General features: G+C 40.5%; 1 protein-coding gene across 1 annotated transcript in view; it reads right to left on the reverse strand.

Moving 5' to 3' along the window:
- The window catches only part of LOC139721335 (PR domain zinc finger protein 12-like), a 31,490-nt gene extending 6,352 nt beyond the window's left edge, over positions 1-25,138 (reverse strand). The window contains exons 1-5 of the mRNA XM_071632654.1: positions 24,994-25,138; positions 4,451-4,623; positions 3,833-3,988; positions 3,238-3,349; positions 1,137-1,352 (exon numbers count right to left, since the gene is read on the reverse strand). Of these exons, the coding sequence (XP_071488755.1) occupies positions 1,137-1,352; positions 3,238-3,349; positions 3,833-3,988; positions 4,451-4,623; positions 24,994-25,138 (802 nt within the window). The remainder of the gene's footprint in view (positions 1-1,136; positions 1,353-3,237; positions 3,350-3,832; positions 3,989-4,450; positions 4,624-24,993) is intronic.
- Positions 25,139-25,374: the final 236 nt, after the last annotated feature.

Genomic DNA, 25,374 nt, shown 5'->3' on the forward strand with positions numbered 1-25,374 from the left:
GATTCAATTTAGAGGTAATCTGCACTAAAAGAGTAATTCCAAAGCTATTACCCTGAACGCCAATTGTAAGTTACCAAAGGTTCATGAGGAATGACTGGAGAAAGGGGAGATACACGGAGCAGGGGGGTACCCTTTCCACCCCTATATGTCCAGACTTAGTTATAAAGTCGCGAAGAAGAACACTACATTAGTCATTACTGAAATCTTCACGGGACTCCCTCCCCCTCCCCATTAACCACTTGTTGCCATGGTAATATGTACATGTAATCTCATTGAATGACCATCAATGGATTCTAATCATTTTTGTTTTGTTTTTTTTTTGTTTTGTTTTGTTATGTAGATGTCACCCGAGGTTCAAGATAAGTAGGTCATGGCTAAAAAATTATTTAAAGCCAAGATTATGATATATAAGTATATAAGATGATGATGATGACGATGATGATGATAATGATGATGATGATGATGATGATGATGATGATGATGATGATGATACATGTACTGACGATTGTGATTGACATCAACATTACTCAACAATCTCCATCTGTGGAAACTTTTTTTTTCCATCCTACGACTGATATATACTGTTGCTACATGACAAGAAAAACGATGTTACTGATAATCATAACGATGATAACTATGATATCACTGCTTCTGTTGCTAGTGCTGTATTACTGCTACAACATCTACTACTACTTTACTATCACTATTGCTATTACTGCTACAGTGTATTACTACTACTATCTGTTGACATTAGTATTAGTATTAGTATTAGTATTAGTATTAGTATTAGTATTAGTATTAGTATTAGTATTAGTATTAGTATTAGTATTAGTATTAGTATTAGTATTAGTATTAGTATTAGTATTAGTATTAGTATTAGTATTAGTATTAATATTAGTATTAGTATTAGTATTAGTATTAGTATCAGTATGAGTATCGCTATCACTATTATTATTACTGTTGACTATTACTATTATTATTACTACTATTACTATTACTATTACTACTACTAGTAATTCTGCTACTACTACTGCTACTATAAGTACAACTACAACTACTACTTCAACTGCTGCTACTGATAAAGTAACATTTGTGATGATAGGGGTGGAATTAGCCGGGCTAGGCTTGAAACTGACCTGTGTGTAGTCTCGTGTGGTTTCTTAGCGTAGATGACTGGCTGAAGCGCCGGTGACAGAACTTGCACATGAACGGCTTCTCCAGCGTGTGAATGCGCATGTGCGAGCGGAGGTTGCTACGCGAGTTGAAGCCGCGCCGACACACCACGCAGTGCAGCCGGTTCGAGTTACTGCCGGTCGTGGCCGGGGGAGGTGGGTGCTCGCTCATCGTCTCTTCTGCTGGACGGAAAGAAAATTGAGAGGCTTTTTCAATAGTCACGTGATGAGAAAGGGGGAGGGGGGGGGGGGGGGGGGGGACGAAGGAGGGAGAGGGAAGGAATAACTACAGAAAGGAGATGACAAATAATGCGAGATGGACAAGAAAAACAGTAAAGATTGTGTATAAGCGTGTATGTAGGACACCTATGTGTTAATGAATGTTTGAAGTGTATGCATCTCTATCTATCCATCTATCTATGTCTCAATCTATCTATCTATCTATCCATCCATCTATCTATCCATCCATCTATCTATCTATCTATATGTCTATCTATCTATCTATCTTTCTATTTTTCTATGTATGTATGTATGTATGTATGTATGTATGCATGTATGCATGTATGTATGTATGTATATGTATGTATGTATATGTATGTATGTATGTATGTATGTATGTATGTATGTATGTATGTATCTATCTATCTATCTATCTATCTATCTATCTATCTATCTATATCACGTGTGTGTGCTTTTGCAGTAGGTGTGAAAACAAACGAAACCCTTGGCACCTGGTAATGGGTTTGACCGCGTGCATGACATATACAGTGTAACTGAATAAACCCATCGACTACGGGCTAGCTGAGATGAATTAGATTTATTGCGAAGAACTGAAAAATGGCGAAATCTATCAATCTTCCCTTCGCTACGCATATTTTACCCACACCGCATCCGCTAGATGGGGGGAAAGTTTCAAGCTTTGTTATAGCAGCCAAAGCAAATATGCTCTAATATCATATCACTGTATGTCATTAGTTATGGTGAGAAATGAAAAACCCAAAACAAACAAACGCAGAGCCGCTAGAATGGGGATATGTCATCAAAAGTCAATATTTTATAAATGCAAGGGGGCATTGTCTGGGGGTACAAAGGGTCGCCGGTTATCAATGGAGAACAAATAGAAAATCTTCTGCCACCAACAGAGAGATGGAGAAAAGAAAAAAAAAAGATATATGAGCTAAAGCTGTATAATACAGATGGAAGGTCAATGAATTATGGGATTCTGTTCAGTATCATGCAAGTCTATTATATTTCCCACTTAATGTCTTTCCCGTTTCCTCGCGCTCTCTCTCTGTCTTCGTATTCATCTCACCTTATCTCTCTTTTATCTATCCGTTTATTTATCTATCTGTCTATCTATCTATCTATCTACCTATCCATATCTATTTATCTATCCATATCTATCTATCATCTATCTATCTATCTATCTATCTATCTATCTATCTATCTATCTATCTATCTGTCTATATCTATATATCTATTTATATCTGTCCATCTATCTACGTGTATCTATCTATCTATCTATCTATCTATCTATATATATATACATATATATATATATATATATCTGCATATATGCCTATCTATCTATCTATCTATCTATCGATCTATCTTTGTATGAATTTGTATACAACTGCATCTATTAGTCTATCTTTTCTTTACTTGGTTTCGTAGAATTTCCTCAATATATATGTTTTTGTTTCCTCCATCCATCTTGTCTTTTTACTTCTAGAGCGAGAGAATTCCTACCACTCGCAGATATTGCAAACTCAATCTGTCGTCGAGTGAGATAAGAAAAAATCTCTTTCAGTAGCCCTTTAATAGAGTCCTTCTATTCATCATGATTAAAAATCAAATAAATTTTAAAATGATACGTCGCGCCCTCAAATCATCTGGTGGCAGCAAAGCGCTGCCACTCTCGATTTCAATTGTCCGTCAACCGCACCCTCTCACCCTCGCCTAGCCCCACCCCTTCACCTCGCCGTAGTGAAGTCATCCATCAACCGGGTCTCTCGTGTCCTCTTTCCCCCCTTTCCTACCCGGCAAGTGACAATCGGCACCGTACCTGTTGCTGGCTTTGTGCGCTGCTCCTGAACCAGCGGCCCGCAGGGGATGCCCAGAAACAGGTCGAACGATGACCCGTAGTACACCAGGAGCTCTTGGTCTGGTGGAATAGTCTGCATGGACAAGAATCAAAAGGAAAAGAACAAGTTGAAGTTGAAGTTGAAGGGAAGTTGCCCAACGCTGAAGTTCAGAAGTAGAAAACTATCATATAAGATTTCCATAAACCTCATGGTATTCAAAAATAAAATGAGGACAAATTTCGCTTCCACGCACTTGGGCGCTACTTACTGTCAAAGATATCTCATCAGTCCGTTCTCGCATCACCATAATTTATCACTATTATTATTGTTATTATTATTATTATTATTATTAGTAGTAGTAGTAGTAGTAGTAGTAGTAGTAGTAGTAGTATCATTATTATTATCATCATCGTCATTATTAGCATTATTATTGTCTTGCCATAGTCATCAATTACTTTTACAAATCAAAGTTCCATCTCAATCTAAACTTTGCAATGTGTCTCGAAATTCGAACCAGGAAAGAAAGGCTGTGTGTGTGTGTGGGGGGGTGGGGCAGCAGGAAGGCAGGTGCATCACCTTTGTAGCTCGGTAGTAGATTTCCGATCCCATCTGAAAGACCTCTAAGTTCTGCTCCTGCTCGTTCCGCGCGCAGTTCACGTGCGACATCCACGTCTGTGTAGCCTCGTCCGACGCATCCACGAAATGGACCAGTCTTCCCTCGTCGTCGAAGACCTGTCAACGGCGCAGTCATTAGCAAAGGGGAGAATAAAAGAAGGAGGGAAGAAGAGAGAGAGAGAAAAAAAAATAGACGTGATCCAGTAACAAACATGTTGATGCATTGTCATATTCTCGATCGGTCCTGCAACTATATGTGGTGCATCGAAAAATGACCGCTACTTGTTTGTTAAGTAACCGCGATGTTACCGCAGGGCAAGAAAAGAAAATCAACGAAGCAAAACAAGCGAACAAAAAATAACACATGCAGGAAACATGTTCAAAGCGATGCATATTTCTCTGATCTCCTCTACCAACCGTGTCGACACTTCGCCGGAAATTCTCTGGACTCATCGGTGATTTCTTGCAGGCACGTAGGTACATATCCCCTCCCTTACTCCCCCCTCCCCAACCCCATCCCACTCTCCCTATACGCCCTTATCCTCAGTGGAAAGCAGCAACAGCGTGACATCATATTACCTCCCACATGAACCTGTTGTCGCGGTCAGTCGGGATGTCCTGCGGTCTGACGATGCGGCCTGAGTAGGGACCCATTTCGGTCCCTTCCTTGATCCAGTCTGTGGAGAAGACACCTAGGATGACACCCGGCAGGGAAGAGGGACAGAGCGTGACCTGCGGCGGCATTGGGAGACCTGGATGGGGTATCAGAGAATGAATCACGATGATGGATTTGATTGATGGAACAATTGGATGATGGATAGATAGATAAATTGGTACACTAAGTGGGAGAAAGAACAATACTAGACTGAGAACAGGTGTAGAGAGAGGGAGGAGGGGAGTTCAGTGTAATTGTATGGATTGATGAATGCGTCATTCATTCATACGTTAAGATAAAGGATAATAGCAATGCTCGTTTCCGCACATCTGAATAGACGGATCAAGAAGTGGACAGTGGATATTTGGATAGACAAAATATTGATGCTTGTTTAGATATAACAAGAAAGAAGAAAAGAAAAACAAAATAAGAAAAGGAGCAAAGAACAATTAGCATTTGTTTTGATCAAGGAAGATATACACCTCTTGTGTTGAAAAAAAAAACATGTACATATGATATAGCTCCTCCCTACTTTGTGTGTATAATCTAAGGACAATTTACTTCTAGTTAACAGGAAGGTGGCATGCGCTTCGGAATGATCTCAATTTCTACCGAGGCCAATAAAGATACTTTTGATGCATTATTCCGAAGGAAAAGTCACGAATCCGGGAGGCCATCAGTCACATTAGGAGGGGGATTACGGTTCGCGTGTGGGAAGAGACAGCCGCGAACATCGGCTCGACGCTGGAACTTCGGCCACCGGTGCGGCACGTTGGTGGCACGTCCGGGGGAGTTTGTTTGCTCCCGCGATTCCCGAGGGGTGTAAACATCGACGTTCGGTTGTCCCGCGAAGGGCGCACAGCGACGGCCACAATATTCCCGTAACGCCGTCGTTCAATGCAAACATAGCAGGTTGGCAGCCGGGCGAGGGAGGGAGGGATAGGGGACAGGACGAGGGGAGAGGGGTGTCTATTAAACAAGGGCTGAAAATTATAACGCTTTATATGGCGCCATGTATGGTCAGCCTGTCGCAAATTATCAGATCAGAAACAAAGATGAATGCAATGGAGTACGAGCAATGAATAACACGTAGCAAAGAACCACTACGATTATTTGTGCGGTTTTGTTCCAAGTATAAGAACATGGAGTACACTGCACACGAGTGAGATTTTCCAATTTTTGACAAAACCCATAAATGCTACTACTGTACTACCAAACTAAGGCAATTTGTGAGCTCCAACTAACGTTTTCCACTGGAGTGACCAACACTAATTGGCAATGAATAAGTCAAATCTAGGAAACACTCTAAGTCAAGAAAAATAAAATATAGTCTAGTGCGGAAAATGTCCTATGAAAGCAGAGGAAAGAAAAGACACTAAAGAGGCTTGAAACAGCTTATGACGCATTACCCTTCCATCTAACAAGAGGAATAATAAAAAAAGAAGAAGATAGAGCTCACTTTGTGCACAATAGAGTCAGAGTAACCGCTGTTACTTTACGGACTCGTGGAAACTCGTCACTCTTAAATATAGAGAGAACTTTTCACGGAGTAAATCCCGGCAGTCCAATTAGATTGATGAATAGTGTGAACACTTCAAGCTGATAGGGTCTCTCCCTACAGGGAGATGGGAAGTCTGGTGGGAACCCGCCACATGCTGGCATATGACCTGCTTTTCTTGAGGTCAGAGAGTCAAATATTTCTGTCTTTTGTGTACTACGATACGTATCTATACCTACCTACCTATCTATCTATCTATCTATCTATCTATCTATCTATCTATCTACTTATCTATCTATCTATCTATCTATCTATCTATCTATCCATCCATCTATTCATCTATCCATCTATCTATCTATCTATCTATCTATCTATTTATCTATCTATGGAGAGAGAGAGACAGACAGACAGAAAGATAGATAGATATAGATAAACTGAACTTCATGAATATAGCTTCATTACATTCTTCTTATACTTGTGTAGTTATGAGTGTATGTAAAAGAAGTATGTGTATATACTCTCTTCCACTTAATGGAAGTTCCACTTTTCAACTTTGTGGATCTATTGTAATCATCAGGACAATAAAAACGAAGAAACAAACAAACAAACAAGCAACGCCGATTATTTCTTTAAGTAACCATTCCACGTTGTTGTTTTAAGCTATAAATGATAGTAACCATTACACTTACTGATTGTTGTATTCTAAGTGAGGAAATAGTGAATAAATATCATAAAATATCTCTTAAAGACGCTGTTCAAGATCCTACTGCACATGACTTGAAATCTACGTTGTTGAGGCATCGCAGCGGTATGATTACGAAGCATGGAAGAGTTTGCATTGTTTATGAGTTTGTCATCTTTAAAGTTGGTCCATTTTGCAACCCTGACATATAGGTTCCTTTCATAAGCTGGTATATTTTAGAGGTAAGCAATTAAGACCTTTCCTTAGAATGATAAAACTTGAAACTTCATTATGATGGCGGGGATGATATACTTTACATTTCTGGTGAACTTATTCGGATCCCGAAGAAAATTCCAATAGTTATCATAGGTAATTAAAAGCAGAGTATTCTCGAGTGACATTGAGTTAGTTTTTCATTTCCTTTTGTTTTTAACTGTGGGCGTATTACTGGAAGTATTTTTTAGATCACATTTAAGGAGAACTTGTAGGGTATTACATTTTCTACACATTATGTGACTACAGTAGCATATGAGTAGAAAGTGAAGAGGGTATAATTATCGCGGTTGTTCTAGTCTTAACTACCAGAGCACAATGAACTATAACTTCACTTACCCCGTGGTGAACACTAGTGATAACGATTCAACCACTCTCTCAAAAGTCATCAATATTCTCTCGATCATTTCGTTATCACTGAGGCCGTTGACAAGAACGTATTTTGATGAACAGTTTGGGCGTCATTCATATGAACAAAAACTGATGAACTAGTACACTTTGCTACCTTTGATGGCATATGGATATCATAGACATCATCTTTGCACAGGAACTACTGTTTTACCTCTGTGTGAAGCGCTGCTCCTTAGGTCTATACTAATCATTGAAACAAGCGAGAGAGAGAGAGAGAGAATGCAACATTTATGAGGAGAGGAACACTTAAATACGTCATTTCGAACAAAGGCTTCGTGCAGCGTCAGCGATAGTTGAGGTGATAATGACACTCTAACAAAAGAACATGATTGGTCAGATCACATAAGGGGGATGTTGTTGTTGTTTGATGTAAAGGTAGAAAGAAGTGGGGATGTCTCATGCTATAAACTTCACGTACGGGGATAATGCCGCGGCACAATAACAAGGAGCAGACATGCTGGTGGGACGCATTTCGAAGAAAATTAAAGGAAGTTCGAGTTTCCAGTCTCTTCGGTTGTCCTTTATCGGGTTTCTTTTTTTTAAGGTTTTAAGGTTAAGATGAAATTGCTCAAGAGTGTACAGTCCTTGCTGCTCATATATTGTGACAAATATAAGGCGTAATAGCAGATCATTGAAGTTACGTGCATGTGTTGTATATGTGAATGTTATCGTGTGGATTTTGTTATTTTGATATTGTTGCAATTATTTTTTGGTAGTCTTTTGTAGTTTCCTTTCTCCCGAATAGAACTACAGGAATGACGATAATATCATTACTTCTTCCCTTCTACATTTTTCTTTCTCTCCTTCCTGTCAATCCGTATCTATTGGGTTTTTTTTTCTATCTAGTTCCCGTCTTCCTTATTATTTTCTCTTTTTTTCCTTATCTTGATCTTCTTGTTCTTATACTTGTTCCTCTTCCTATTCTTTTTGTTTTTGTTTTTGTTGTTCTTCTTCTTAAGCTCTTTTGTTGTCTTTGCCCGAATTGTCTTCTCCTGTGTGACACAAACCAATAAGGTGTCATTGTCAATTTGCTTCGGCCATTTAAACAACGCTGCTATCATTTTTTTTTTGTCCGGATCGCTGTCTGTACCACGACAAAATTGCGCGGTATCGGTTAACTCGCCGCAGGAGGATAGTAAATATTTATTGAATCTCGGAACGATAATTCGGTCTGACTCCTTACTCATGTTACGTGGGGGCGAGTTATGATATTCGATATCATTGCGCTCTGGTCTTCTTCTTTTGTCGGTTTTTCTTGCTCCGTCATACATCTAATGTCGTTTCTCCATTTTTCAGGTCTATCATAATTTCACGCTTTTGTTCAGGGGCTTGTTAAAATGTGATTTGTTGACCTCTTTGTTGTTGTTGTTGTTGTTATTGGTGCTGGTGCTCTTATTTATGACGATACGATTTTGAGCATTTCATTTCTGGCGCGTTATTATCATTTGTGTGACAGATGAATTTGGAAGGAACACGTTCTACAGCTTGTCTACCTTCAGATTATCTTCCTGGGTGAGTCCTTCTGACTGTAAACAAAATTTCAAGCATCGCATCTTTAACAGACCTGGTTATTCGTCGAAGGGATAAACGTGAGAAAGATGCTTCCAACACTATCTTAAAGTTGGCCCTTCTCGCTCCTTTATATTGTTTTCTTGAGATGGGAGATAGGAGCAGGGCACACAAATTGTAAGTTTTTTTGATATAGGGCCGAGTTCACACTGAAAGAGCGATGCGATACTTTGGTACGATGTCTGATCATGACGCCATTCGTTGAAGCTCGTGGCGAACGCGAGACAGCGAGAGCTTCTACTCACTATAGGAGACACGTCTGCCAGTCGGGTTTGCCATTACACGATTTCTTTATTACTTTCTTTCTTTTTGAAAGCAAGGGACCGCTGGAGCTAGGAAATTATGATTGTAGCGTTTTCGATATGAAAATAGTTAAATGGAGTGGAAAAGGTCAATCGATTGTGACGTGATAGTGGAAATAATATGTAGTACGGTGTACAAGGCGGCTGTGTTCCGTTTCGCGACTGCCGAAGATCAAAGGCGCAAGGAGCAATCGCGTGTATTGCAGTATAATTGTTGGCGTTGAGGGCAGTGTTCAGATGTTGAAAAATGTATTCCTAATTTGTATGTTTTCTTTTGTTGTGTTTTGTATTTTGTATTTTGTTTTGCAAGAGGGAGAGAGAGAAAGGAGAGATTCAGGGAAAGATCGATCGTCTTCATATTTATATTCAATCCACTGGAATACCACGCACGGCATTTGCTCTTTACAGCAGCATCGGTATATGATTTTTATGTGTGTGTGTGTGTGTGTGTGTGTGTGTGTTTACAGGAAGAGGAAGGAGGGAGACCTCATTAAAGAACATAATAAGGGGCGGGCTGCCTTAAAGTCGTTCAGACAAGAAAAGAAAATATGAAAGAATCGAATCTGATGCTCTTTGTAACTGAGCAATTGATTATGTTCAATTGCAACGGAAGCAGTCATAATTGTGAATACATCAAACTATAAACCGAATCAGCTTCAGAGCAGTTTCATGACGTAGTGCATACGTCATTGAAAAGCGCGTTGTTAATGAACACCCTCGGCCAACATGCAGAAGAGCCCAACATTTCATAGCAAAAAGCAACACCTCAATATCAGGCCATGGTAAGCATCATAGTTATAACAGACATGGTAAAGCATCATAGTTATAACAGACAGTCAAATAACGATCAATCATTTTGATTATGTGACTGTTTTCAGTATGTCTTTCAGATGCGTATATTTGTCTGTTTTGACCTGTTTCAATAATTGAGACACTCTTTCCGGTTGCACGCGTGCGCACAAACACAGACGTACATAAAAACGCGCACACCATACATGGTTGCGCATCTTCGACGGTGCTGTCGAATTTCGACAGCAATTGGGCAATAAGGGAGTTGCTTGCCTCTGGTATCGCCACCATCACGAATTTAATACTCTACTGGCGTATGTTCACCTTTACCTAGTTGTATGCAAGTTCTTAAGATTCATCTTGGATCTATGATCATATTGTTGTGTACGATTTCTATGTTTTTGAGTTGTCATAAACAACTTTTTACTTACGAATGTATGCAAAAACGTTTAACTTATCAATTTAGAGTAAAGTGAACTAAAACATGATTACTTATCTCTCACAACATGCAGAATTTGTTGAAAGCAAGACTACTCTATACACGAGGCATTTGCCAAGATATGCGAAGTACAGCAAGGGAGGGATGGGTATGAACTTATATCTCCCCCCTTTTTTTTTTGGAGGGGGTGAGGGGAGATAAAAGTGTGGGGCAGAGAAGGCTTGTTGAAATCAAACGTGATGGGTAGTGCGGAACACATAACCTATGCAATCTGTAATAAGTGCGGACGACATTGAATGGACATGACACGCGCACAACAGATCGCGGGCCCTACTAGGCCCATCTAGGAGCAAGGCGAGGTCTGAATGAATGTGGTGTAAAGACTACGTGTCGTTTCTTCCATGACCTTGGTGAAGTACACTTGAACCCTAATGGTCCATAATTACCGCTCCGCCAGGCGTCCCCTTTTTCCGTACGGCTAGCGCGTCGAAAGTGAAAGTAAATGCTGCATAAAATATGTAGAACTTAATTTCCCAGTTTTACGCTACAGGTCGGTTGTCGCAATTAGACGAGGGGGTGGGGATGGGATGGAGGGAGAGCAATAGAAGTGAAATGCAGGGAAATCATGTAAAATGAAAGACGGTTATGAATTTTCGAATGTGAGCTAATCAAACCAATCGTCTTACTCGCATGTTTGTCATGTCCGTTGGGAGGTACTCTTCATTTCGAATTGAACATACGACAAAAGATCCCCGCCTTGTGTCCGATCGAATCCCCTTATAGTAGCGCACAACAATGACAGCAACCTGTAGTGTAAAGAGGATTTATGAACGCCGATTCGTTGTTGCTATGGTAATCGCTGCTAGCATAATTTTATGTCTGTAGCAAGTAAACTCAAAGAAGCCAAATGCATTCAACGTATTCTTGGGGGGGGGGGGGGAAGCGCGAAACCAGAATTTGAGATTATTATCCACTTTCTTGCTCGAGTAGCTCTCCGCCGTATTGATATTCGGTGCAACTTAGAAATGACAAATATTTTTGTTTGTTTTAGGCTGTTGAGGGAAAAATCCCTTCATTCTTGTCAAACTGACATACATGAAAATTGGACACCACAGACAGAAACCCTTTTCCTGTACTGGCTCGACACACCTGTGATGACACCTTCAATTCTTAAACATGACTTACGTGACTTTATGTGGCGAATATTTTGGAAATGACGACATTTTGCTGGAAACAGGTAGCGGTAGAAAAAAATAACAAATCCGAAAATTACCTGTCAGTACCAAATACACATGATTGAGGCTCCCATTTTTATGATATAACCAAGATCGATATGAATCTTAATTTTGACTTGAAAAAATACAAGTAGATTGAACTTTGAGGATGATGAAACATTACTGAGACTCAAATCCACCACAATACTACTTCTCCTTGTTTATCTGAATTTCTTTGAGGATATCGGCCGTACAAGAGAAAGTTGAAGGGATGATCTATGCGAATCAATCATTTGACATGTAGCACATAGGCCATAACATGCCTTTTTTATATATCATTGTGACATGATTGATGTTAATTACGCAATTCTAAAGGAGACGCGACCACAGAACTCTGTAAGAGTTCTGTGGACGCGACGGTGGTACGGTAAAAAATGAGTGTACAAGTAGGAGAGTACCAACTCGACAGGAAGTGCCCACAAGATTGTCAATGGCGGAAAACGCATCTATTCCAGATGTATGTGAGCTTGTAGTCTGGCATTGTTCAGGTCACTTGCATTTATAAAGCAAGAATTAAATCTCTACAAAGTATATCTTGACAATGACTACCACTCGACTTTCCAACTATCCGGTTCGATATCCTGTTCTTGAATGATGAATTTCGTAGTTCGCGTCTAACCGGTCTTCGGAGACAATGATGCATTGGTTTCTATGACGAGTTGATACAAAATAGAGTCTGGCAACAAAGACTACTTGTTAACTGGTCTAGTTTTGGTTATGTACCATGTTACTTTATGTGTCCTATGCCCTTATTGCCAATACGTACAATTGACGCAACACAAAGACGTGAGAGATTGCTGAGCGAGATTGGATACGATAACGATCGCGAACGTGACTCAGAAAGGAAATTTAAACGAACGACAGGAGGGAAAGAATTAAAGGCGATGGAATTTGCATACTAACATTTTTGCTGCTCTCGTTGTGAATGATGCCAATAGCTTAATTTCTTTTTCTTCTGCAAGCGGAACAAGTAGAATGATTGGCGTTGGTCATACTGACACACACAAATGTACAGCTGCTGCCGGTAATGGTTCAAACGTAAATTTTTGCGAGCTGTCTATGTACACATTTCCTGTTTTTACATTCATTTGGAATTGTTAGTCTCCTTGTCCAGGCAAAGAAAAAAGCTTGTTTGTTTGTTGGAGGCTCACATGCATGTTATTACTCTCCTACAGTAAGCTATGTATGATCATGATTTTTTTTTTGTGACGATTTACACTCGGTAATGTTCAAAAACACGCCTTTAGATCAAAATGAAAGGCGATGTAAATATTCCGGCACGATACCGTGGAGTATTTTTTTAAACAAAGGCAGCTTTTAACAAGACTGCACACGTTGCGTGCGGCTCTACCCTACGCACACCTCACTACAAGTTGTTGCGTTATGCCACGAGTATTTCCACGGTCATGTGGACTCCCCGTGGAGAAGGCAGCGCAACGAAGTTCAATAAACTTGCCCGTCAGCGCCCGTACCGACCTTCGCACTGAGCAGGTAGCGCGACATTTTATAGGGGTCTTTAGATTGTCAGAGAGTTACGACATGAATTTGCAATGAAAATTGTGGTAAAATCCGCTCAGTAGTGCCAAGGGGATGTACTAGGGTTAGCCCAAGATCAAGCCCCACCATTAAATGTTAAAGAAGAGCCTGCTTTGCTCAACATCCTAGTATGATTCTGCCAGCAACCGCGTATAGATCGAAACGGTTTTAAACCGAGCTCCAGTCAAGCACGCAACGTCCTTGCAGGGACGATGTTGAATTCAATTGTGGATTTTAATGCTTTTGAAGACAGAAGCACGAAGAGTAATACTAGAAAGAGAAGCTGCTAAAAAGAAGACAAACTATGTGGTAATCATGAGAAATCACTTCTACGAGAACAATATGAATTATATAAAGATGCAGGAAAACCTCCTACAGCAACCACCTGACCATCGAGACAAACTGATCAGTATAGAATCATTTCTCATCAATCTCCTCTCAGAGTTTTTCAGATGTTAATGGACGTATTTTTAAACACCCCATCCCCATAAACACGACTGTGATTATTATCTTAGTTAGGTGACCTTTATAAACATATTTCTACTTTTCTCAAACTTTAGACATTTCGCACATGATCAGTCGACATCTTAACAACATTTCCAAGCGGACACGTGAGTACGTGACTGCGTCTGAACCAGTTATAGTCCGTGACCTCAATCAGTGCTAAATCCAGACGACGTGATAGGTTTTACAATTACGGCTTTTAGAATGCGTGTATATTATACAACTAATTTAAGCCTACGCATTGTAATGGTGATTAAAAACAAAAAATACACCCACCCAAGAATGTATGACTCCAAACTGAAGAAGTGGGGTTTGGTTACCATGACAGCGCATCATGAAGTCCTGCGACATCTCATGTGTTTCACCTCGCCAAAATCTCTTCCCCCGTATCACGTTGTAAGTCGACGAGTCTTTTGTTTGGGACTCAGCTGTGCTAGCCCGCCCTCTTTGTTGAGTCATGCACAGGGGAGGGTCATGATACCCACATTTTCGTCTTTTGCTTGTGTTTCTTTGGCTTCTTATAAATTTCTCTTTCTTTATATACATGATTATATTTTTCGGACAAGTTTGTACTTGATTATTCACAATATGTCACGACTACCTACTGAGATACCGTCTATTGCCTCTTGTAGAGTCTTGTTTGTCTTTTCCGTTTCTTAAAAGATCATGCATTTTCCTCCCTTTCTCAAAACGCCTCTTTGAGAACGCTGCTTTGTAGATGGATTTGCTGTCAGTGATTTTCTCCTGTGTCCATACCACGGTCCGCTGAGCGTGAAGGGAGTTTGTTTTGTCCATCAGACGAGCACCATTACGTGTACTTGGTCAGCTAAGCGTCATGAAATCACAATCAGGCGGGTACTTGTCATAACACCACAGTCCTGGACTTTTCTTTTTGCAAGTGGACGAGCACGTGTGATTGTTTACGGTGTCGCGACGGTAGAACGTCCCGAAACTTTGCCGTGCGGATAGGCTCTCCCCGATGGATTCGCTGGCGGCCCGGCCACGTGGACAATACCTCGTATTGTTTTTAGAAGTGGTGACTTGTGCAACCCTTGATTCCTTCACACGGGCACTTTATTGATCTCCATCTTCCTTGCAGGGTGAAAACTGATTAGGAAAGGACTCGCCATCTGTTAAGAATTGTTGTCGCACCGTAGGATAAGCGATATTTCGAGACGATAAGATTTTAATTGAACTAATTGGCCAATGACGAGAGCGCCATCTTCGGTCAAAACGACCTGCGTTACGATAAAACTTGTGCCAGCTCATAAATTTCCTCCGCAATTGTCGATCAAAATCAAAACAAAATCTCGTAACTCCTGAAGTCCGGTAAAGAGCTTGTTGCTTGTATATTTGCGTGAAGAAAAAAAACCCCAACGATCATCTGGAAAGAGCAAAGTGTTAACGAATCAGTCATTTAAACGCTGCCCGCAGCACATTCCCTGACAATAATGGCATCTTTGGTATAAAATCAAAACACCTCTTTACACATAAACGCAAATTTGCACACCAAGCGGTGAAAGTCGACGACTCTTTTGTTTCCATTTTACGTCTTAATTGCATGCACGTATATAGGGCAAAGAGTGCAAGTCATAGGTGACGCAAGGGGAATTCAGGTACGCTAGGCAACTAGCGACGTAAGTCGATCGTGTGGTTTAGTGATATTCTAATGTGGCCTGTGAAACGCGAATTAGAAAATGTCTCAGTGTGTGTATAAGATGTATTACCTACAAATACGAGCATTTTTGTGTCTTCCAAGAACTCTGTTGTAGTAGTCATGGTACAGCAGTAGTTAGGTTTACTGACTATGATGTCAAACATCAATAGCAATGTTAATTTCCCACCAAAAGACACCAAGACTCTGAAAAAAGACACCGAACACACGGTAGTATTCCAGCGTAGGGCAGCAATAAAAAAATACTGGTAGAACCAAGGAGGTACCTCCTTGGTAGAACTAGCCAAAGCCTTTACAGTGAACACGAATAAGCATTGTCTAGGCTCGGAATTAGGGCAACGTCGTAATTTCAAGCATCGTCACACTCATAAACTGTTATTCACAACGCATTTATCAGGAAACACCACAAGTTTCTGTTGCTAAATAATTGTCGTTAAGGGAGCTGAACGTAAACGCACATGGTGTGCCCGTCCCAAACTATAGAGAGCATTCAGAGGTTCGTGTGTGTTTTTTCTTCTTCTCCTTTTAGATGTCGTGCACTGGCCGGTTGCTCGAGATTGCGTCCCTCTTTATTTCTCATCAACCTCGTTTTCTTCCACGAGTAACTTTTTATGGCAATACCACCTATACTGACCAGAGAGACCTAGTTTTTTTTTTTTTTTTTTTTTTTTTTTTTTTACTGACACACTCTCTCGTATATCTGTCTTCTCATCATTACTATCCGGGCTTACTTCAACAGGAGCTCAGAACTGAAGTAGGTTTGTCGTATTTATTCAACCTAGGCACACCCCTTTCCAATTGCCATTGATAGAGCAAACATGTAGGTCTAATGTTCGTACGTGACGTTGGCAAAACGCGTCCGTCGAAACAATGAATAAGGGTAACACTCACTGATAGATAGCCGCTCTATCTGTGGGTTTGTCGATAGAGGTGTGTGGGAGCAAACAATCGATGTTGATGGGTCATGCTGGACCGGGAAGAAGGAGGAGGGGGGGGGGGGGGGGGGCTCAGGGAGAGGCATGAGGGAGAAATTATGAGTTTATGGATATCCGATGCTGACCGCAGCGAGTTGATGTGTGGTGTCGTTTAGCAGGTGGGTGGAGTAAGTTAGAAAGCGATTTGTAGAGGAGCAGTTTTGCGTGCGGCCGATGCAGAACCGGAGGCCCGGCGCGGCGGTCACCCTCACTCACGTACAGAGAGAGAGAGAGAGAGAGAAATGAAAAAATGACAAGAATAAGATAACAGAATGTCTATTCCTCACAGTTCCTATCATCAAACGAAAGGAGGAAGGGAACAAGTCGATTTGCTTTAGTAATAGAGCGCGCGTGCGCTCAATGCCTCGCACGCACATGAACACGCGCGGTCAAGTTGCTCTCGCACACACACACGCACACACACACACACACACATTGGCGAAGTGAAAAATCACTTCGATCAGCGACAAAAGCAGAAGAAAAAAAAATGTAAAAGGACCCGGTAATTTAAACGTAAAACAAAAAAGTCGTTGGTTTTGAGGCGATCTGTGTAGTATGTCTCTTTGACAAGACTTGTAAGCACTGAACGGCAGCAACGCCTTGTTTTGTGATAAGTCTCGCATCATTAACTCGACCGTTTGGAGCAACAAAAGAAATCATCTTCGTGTTTCAGCCCGCTTCACTAATATGATGCGTTATTGTCAAGCACCCCACATACGTCTCCTCTTCCTTTTTCTTTTCGCTTGTCTTCCTCCCTATTCCTCTGTCTCTCCCCTTTCCCCTCTCCCTTTCTATCACCTTTACCGTGTCCCCCTCTCTTCTCTATTTTCCCTTTCTGCTACTCTCTCCATAGCACAGAATATTTGCAAGTAATAAGCATTTATTACATCAAATTGACGAAGGGAGTACGGTGCACTTGTAACGGCTCTTCCCCACACGTCTCATCCGCGCCGGTGCGGTGATTTGCGATTGTTTGCTGCTACTGCCGCGCGCCTCTGATTACATCTCTCATCTTATTGGTCGTTAGCGCGCAATACGCACTCTTTTGAGATGGTAATGAAATTAAAGAAGGAATCAACCTAAACAGCAAGGACTGTACATCCTTTATGCAAAATCTGTTCGATCGAAAACGAACGTCGGATAAAAAGCCTCTGTGCACGGAACAAATTCACCACCGGTATATTCTGAGTGATGAAATCAGAACATGCTCGTTATCTGTGGTCACTGATGCTTCGGAAAGAGCCAAAGGTCTCTCCCTCCCTCCCTCTCTTTTCTCTTATTTTCTCTCGATACATGGGATTAAAGTGATAGACACTTGCAACCACTCTCAACGCAACATAGGAAAGAGGAAAGGAATCTTGGAAATCTCAAAAAGTGCAAGGCGGAGATTGGGGGGAATTTGGGGCAGCAAATGTGTAAGACTAAAAAAAAAAAACCACACAACCCCAGAGTAATTAGGAAAGAAGCAAAAGCAGGGGGACAGAATGGATCGTCATAGAGAGGAAGGGCACATGGGGCAGGAGAGTTTGATAAAATGAGAGAGAGACGGAGTGGGAGGGGAGTAAAGAGATACAGAGGGAGAATAGAAAGTGAGAGAGGGAGGAAGAAAAAAGAAAAAGGAGAAAGGGGAGAGATAGATAAAGAGAGAGAGACTTATAGATAGAAAGGGAGAGAGTGAGAGAGTGAGAGAAAAAGAGGAGGGGAGAGAGGAAGAGAGAGCAGAAGAGAGAATCGGCAGTGTCACTGTAGCGACTGCTTCAACCATCTGTTTCGGGAAACTCCGGCACCAGCAGACGGCATATGGAGACTGGGGATTTTTTTTTGCCTTTTTTTTGTTTGGCGCTCTTTTTACAGTCCAGATGGGGGTTGGGACTTCGTATCTGTTTACTCCCCCGACAAGTCACGTACCATCTACTCATCCAGAGAAGAAGAAGGAAAAAATATTAATGTGCTTAAAAAAAAAAAAAAAAAAACTTTTTAGGATAATCAGAGAGATTCTCCCCCCACATGTCATCAAATGCGATTTTCACTTTGCGCGATTTATTTTGTTTATCGTCCCGATTCATGAGCTATTATTTCATGGACGTTACCAATGTAATGATCTGGACGATATCGCACTTTTTCATGGAATTAATTATGATAATGTGACCCAAGGCGTATTCGCGCCTCTTCTGCCTGTAGCAAACTCCACGTTAGCATAGCTTGTTAATGTTCCATTCAAACTGTTTGTTGCAACGATGTATTGTAGGGAAAATACATAGAAATGGTACTGTCTTTGTTTTGTTGCTTCTAAGCTGCAAGAAAGCTAAATGTAAAAAACAAAACAAAAGAAGAATTAATTTAAAGAAATGCAACGTTCAAAGTAAGTTGGTCGGAGGTGTAAAATCATTCATCACGAAGATCAAAACTCCAATCATGTGCTACTATAAATTTTAAGAGAATTGAATGATTATATGAAGTGACGCTCAAGCCGTAACTTTTCAAATTACCAGGGTTGAAGAATGTTACTCTTATACAATATTACTTACTAATTCCACGAATGTGGAATTGATCCAAACTCAAGAATTTGGTACGTCGAAAGGGAAGAAGGATGATAAAGGATAGATATTAGACTTCAAGCAGCTTGAGCTGAGGTGGGAGGTTGATGTGGTGTAACACTCACAACACGAGCTGTTGTGTTGATGTGTAAAACAAACAGGTGATCACGACTTCTCAACGACGTCACTTTCCACTGCAGTTCCTCTATTCTAAAATACAATTTTAATCAGCTCGCTACTACGAGAGTTACGACAGAAATCGCCTGAAGTGGAAAATATTTGAAGAGTCTCGCGATACCTACAAACCAATCAACCTCTTAAAATATTTCTGCTTGTATCTATTGTGTGTTACGTAATCAGTGAGGGTGAATAACCCAAATACTTGTTTCATTTCCGACCTTTACTTCTGAGGGTGACGAAGTCATGTCTTTATGGTAAAGACAGCTTAACAGATGACCGGCTCACATCAAGTAGAATTGGAATAATTTTGAAATACTTTCGATGGGATGATGAAAATACAGTTTGCAAGCGGGAGCACACTGACTTGTTCCTTAATGGCTCACACGTATTACGTAATCAAGTAAATTATATAAGACAAAGTTTGTAAAATGGCATGAAAATGTGATGAAAAAAAGGTTGTCGAACTGACCACTTTTAGAAATTTTTTCATTCTAAATCTTACATTTTTTATTCTTGAGCATAGAATTGAAACATCAGATTCATTTCCTTTCAAAAAACCGGGAAACACAGCCTTGTATATTATGCAAAGGCAACGACTGGTTATACCACATCATAGCATGTCGAATTTGAACTATTAATTTGAATTAGTCAAGGCTCATCTCAATGAAGACTTAGATTTGACTTTTTATCTCTTTCCAACACACTTAAAAACTCAAAGAAATCCTTTAGATGATACCAGGAAAAAATCACTGAAAAATAGATTGATTTCATGTGATATAGATATCACCTTGAAATCTATTGCGCATAGCTTTGTAGTAACGCATGTTACGTAATCAAAAACAGCAAACTACCTTTTGTGACGTCACTGTTACCTAGTCAAAAGCTTACATCTTCTTTTTGCTTATAGAGCATATGCACGCGAGTCAATGTTGCCAATGATAAACTTTGATTTAAGAATGAGCAGTGATTAATAGTCTGGAATGTGAGTATCCTACGCGTACGTCACTGTAATACATTTAATCCCATAGGGTTTTGATTGACTTTGTTTGACCTAGTATTACGTAACCATAGTGGTGACGTCATCATTCACATAGCTCTGAATTCCTACTCACTGTAGAGTGGATAGAACAGCAGCGTACTTTCAAAAAAGAATAATTCTTGCGATTTAAAAAACAAATGAGAAATAAAACAAGTGATCGAAAGCCCCTTACGCCTACGTCAATACGTCAGGTTTAAATATGTACCAACTTGACATAGGCTACTTGACCTCATGTTACGTAATAATGATGGTGACGTCACAAGTATCATGGCACTGATATTGCAATATTGCAGAAATGGGGTAGAGCGGGGAATTTCAACACACAAGAAATGTAATAAAAAAAATGAAAGAGAAAAATTCAGATCACGTCCAGTGGTCTACACTTATGACAATAATCTACAATTCCAACCACGTTCCTTTGATATGGTTTTCGTGATGCGTTATTACGTAACAATGACGGTGACGTCACAGGTACCATGCCTCTCATATGAAAACTATGGAAAATGGTGACAAAACCAAGGAATAAGAAGAGATTTTAGAAATTGAAACAAATTGGCAAGAAAACGATGATACAGAATCATTCGTACAATAAACATGTCGTAAAAACTCAAATTCACACATTCATATACTTTTGGAGGGGTTACGCGGGTAGGAGATTACGTAACAACTGGGGTGACGTCATGACATGTGCCTTCACTTACTTCAGAATCCATTACTGGTCGAAACCCGCTTTTTCCATGATATTTGTGGAAAAAGAAACCGTAAAAATATATTTTACAGTAGTGTTGTGTCTTAAAATCGCTTTTACACGTAGAAAGGGTATTGCGTTGTAGATTCAGGCTTATATTGAGTGTGACAAATGACACGGTGTTACGTAACAACTATGGTGACGTAATAACAATTAGTTGGACTATTCGAGAACTCCATAGCGAACCATGCTATCGGGAAAATTGTTAATTCTAAAAGCGCCAGAGAATAATGTTTTGGTCAACTTTGCTGCTCAGTTTCCTTGATCACATGTGTAGATTGATTTTTGTAACATTTCTTTGAGTAATGCCTGTCAATTCGACCGTACAGTATTACGTAACCATAGTGGTGACGTCACTCCTCTTGCCAACTCTAATTTCGTGTGGAAACCAGCAAGTGTCAGACCATGAGAAAATGCGTTCGTCATGTATTTAATTATTCAATTCCGAAAGAGTAGAAAAAACCGCTTGATCCAGATGTATTCTATTCTTCACCTGTGGTCAACCTTCATGTACAAAAATGAATAACAATTATGGTCATATCTATATATCATATTACGTAACATGTAGGGTGACGTCATCTTGTTCTGTCATATGAAGAAATGATGTGCTGCAGCCAATTAATAAAAGTTCGCACCAAAAGACTTTGAAGACCATTACTCACGAAAAACCTCACCTCCCATACGATTTCGAAATTTGAAAGGATGATTTCCAAACCACTAGACACAAATTGCTCTGAAGTGGTAAGAACACGCGTGACGTCATTGTAATTACGTAACATTGGTAACTAATATCACAAGACAAGTCTTGGTAGCCTACACCTGTAAAGATGCTTCTGTATCTATTGCCGCTGTGCTCAGCATCCTTATTTTCTGCAAAGTCGCTCTGTCGGTCCTCTTTCTTAAAAGGAAAGATATTGCAATACTATTCTGCAGTGATGAGTGCCTCCTAAGTGCTAAGGGGTCTGAATGCAGGGATTGATGACGTCATGTTCAGCGGGCGTTAGCGCTTCAGCTAATTATATGAAAACAGTAGGCTTTGGATAGACATATTTTGAGACTGCGCTTCGCGAAAAAAAGTATGTAATGCCAGTTGATTTAAAAACAGTGAAAAGACTATTTTTCTTTCTTTTGAAGCGCTGAAATTAACCATTCTCGTGGAAAGGGGCATGAAGATGGCAAATGACTCATTAAGAATGGGCCAACACGGATTAATTCATTGGCAGTATTCATAAACGGATTAATTCATAAACTTATATGAACATAAAGTGACAGACAATTTTAGAATATATATGCACGCATATTTCATTTTTTCAACGCGCAGGAGATATATATATATATATATATATTCATGGTATATCAAACATTATGCAACAAAGCGATTGCAGAAGGTATAAGTTGTAATTGTTGAAATAGATTTAAGAGTTAAGCTTCTCTCCTTTAAAGAACTTGATTGGACTTGAGTGGACTGATATTTGCCAGTTTGATATTCCTCATTATCCTTCTTCTTTTTTTTTCCAAATTTGTTACAGCTTTCAAAACAACAGAAAAGAAAGTTAGTGAAACCATCGACGAGCTTCCCAACACCCGGATGGTGCTAGCCATCACCCCAATAAAATACAAATCTAAAGAAAAAGAAAGAGATATCTCCGATGCATCTTCTCTGAAGAAATTGTTTTTCGTATCTACCGTTAAACAAACAAACAAAAAATCCCTGAACGAACAGTGCAATAATTTGTGAAATATCATCAGGTCCATATAAACGCCAATCTTAACTGGATCCACAATAGCAACTACGACAATAACAACGAAACGCACATCATTTTGCAGGTTAAAAATGTTCGTTTTTAAGACAGCAAAATACAGGACTACTAGATATTTAGTAGTTGTCAGTAATCAAGAATTGCTCAGAATTGAACAGTGAGGAACGTATCACCAGCATGATACAACTCACGAGTTATTATTTGAGTTCAGCATCTGTGGCGACCACGACTGTTGCGCATCTAGCGAACAAACGTGTTGAACTGTAACAAGTGATGTGGGTTAGAGTCACATGGCCTCGCTGGGTTACATTTGGCTTTACTCATGGCTGCGGAGTCAATTTGCATTCAACAGCTTAAAGTTAGATACCATATGCTCCCGGTGTCCATGAACATTTTTCCTTTGTTTTGAAGTAATGGCAATGAAAACGATATTGTTTTACCACCGAATCCAATGCCGGCTTCCCCGCCCCTCTGCTTTGGCGCGGCATTGTCGTTGTCCTCCCACGCCCCGAATTTCTGCCTGCGAAAATCTTAGCCAAGAAGGACGGGCGATGAATCACATTGCCGTCGTAAAACTTTATATGGCTGGAAATTGTTATCACAGTAGCGCTGTGTCTGCCCACAACTTGTTCAACGGAGTTAGGTAGGGCGGAGGTGCAGGCATGTAACTCGGACCGCCACCACAAGAGGCTTAGTAAGGCTGGCTGCCCTTTCCACCCTCGTCTCCAGAATATGCTGAGTTTGATGTTCGGATTTGTCAGACAAAGACTTATGGAACTGAACTGGTCGGGAGATAACGGTTGTACGACAAACACCCTGCAAACTTGCTCCAGGATACGCTACTCCCGCTAATTTAATTCACATTGCGAGAAGAACGAGCGTAATCGTAGATTACATCTCTTAAGACGCTCCCCTTTCCCCACTCACATCTGATCGCTGCAATGCCGGCATTACAATATAAATACAGGTTTTTGGTCATGCCCGCAAAAATAGGGAATGGCACGTTGCGCCTGGGCAGCAGGTGGATCGAGGCGGACATTATTACAGGTGAAAAAGACCAGACCATATCAGTTACAATAAGTTTGCTTAAACGACCATAAGATATGACTACGTCGCTTTGGACGCCTGAGGCGTGTTATTCCTTGACATGAATAATATATCTGCTTTGGAGCCGCTACATTGACTTCATTTTCAGAAACAATTATTCGTCCCGACTACCAGGAACAAAAAAAGCAGGGAGCTTTCTCAAATATACTTTGAAGCCGATTTGGACGCGTTGATTTGTTCGCTGTTCGCATCACTTGATCTCAAAGCTTTTATTCAATGCACGTACCGGGTGGGAGGGGTCACATCGAAAGTGTGCGCGACTGCATGCGCGTCCAAGAGAAGAGAAACACAAACGATCTCGGGTAGAAACTATCTCTCCTGTTCTTTTCTTTTTCTTTTTTTTTTGCCTGCAAAACTCTACCAAACATAAAAAAGTATGCTCTTCTGCCCGGTTTATTCATGCGCCACCTTAACTTTCATTTCTGAGTATAGGTAGATCCCCAGTCTGCAAACAGGACATATTTTACTAATGTCGCCTCTTTGCCCCCTGTTAGAGGCATGGTCTTGTCTTCGTTGCGAATAGTGTGCCAAAGTACAATATAAACAGTTTATGATGACTTTTTGTATATCATTTCTTTCATTTAAAGAACGCTGCTACCATGCATGCTGTGGATACCAAAGAAGAAACTCACACTCAGGCTGTCTAGAAAACACGGTAATACATGAAATGGATATACTCATGGACTTTTAAAAAGTTACTTAGACAAAACGACGACTATTATCACCATTGTCTGCTGGTTGACGATTTTCGACAACCTTGGGTGGCGAAATTTCGGCACAAGGAAACTTTTTTTAATTTGCGGCAACAGGTGGGGAAAATAGTTTGTTTCGTATTTACGGCTGTTTTTACTTTCCCGTAGGTTAAAAAACAGTGAGGTAACTGCCATTTTGGACTGAGTATATGCTTCTTTTTTTCTGTAACTGTGGGGTGTCGACATGCCCTTGACTCGTCAAAAGCGATGAAAATTTGCCCAAAATCGTAGGAAATCGCACTTGACAAAATTCATAAGACTTTTTCAAAGAATATTTTCTTTTTGGAATAAAAAGTAGTGGTTTTGAGAAATTTAGGCTATCATGTGTCAGTCATTTTTGCTTAAAAGACGGTTTTCTCTGATAACGGGGTAAAGGTACTAAAATGTGTGACGAGAGAAAAAAAAGTTTAGGACTTACCTTTCTTCTTTTCTAGTAGCTGGCGAGCCAGGGTGTTGCTGTCGGCCGGTAAACTTCGGCCGTTCAAGTCGCACCACTTGCCGTAGAGAGCGTTTCGAAGCATCTCTTGGCTGATGTAATCGGGGGAGGCTAGACGTCTGTCCATTGCAGCTGTAGTGGGACCTGCAAAAGCCAGGTGAAGGCAGCTCAGTTGTGAGTCAGTCTGCGTCGAGCACTTGTTTATATATCTGGCTTTCAATAAAACCTGTGCCTTTTCGCCGTTCAGTCACACCACGGCGTAATGAGCGGCAAATATGCTCGTAATAAGCCCAAAACTACGGTGCAGCGTCGAACAAAGAACTCTGTTTCCCCCCAATTGAATATAATAAGTGTCTCCGATGA

Source organism: Diadema antillarum, unplaced genomic scaffold (assembly GCF_040938485.1).
Source record: "Diadema antillarum isolate AM-2024a unplaced genomic scaffold, OU_Dant_1.0 scf00000141, whole genome shotgun sequence".
Lineage (NCBI taxonomy): Eukaryota > Metazoa > Echinodermata > Echinoidea > Diadematoida > Diadematidae > Diadema > Diadema antillarum.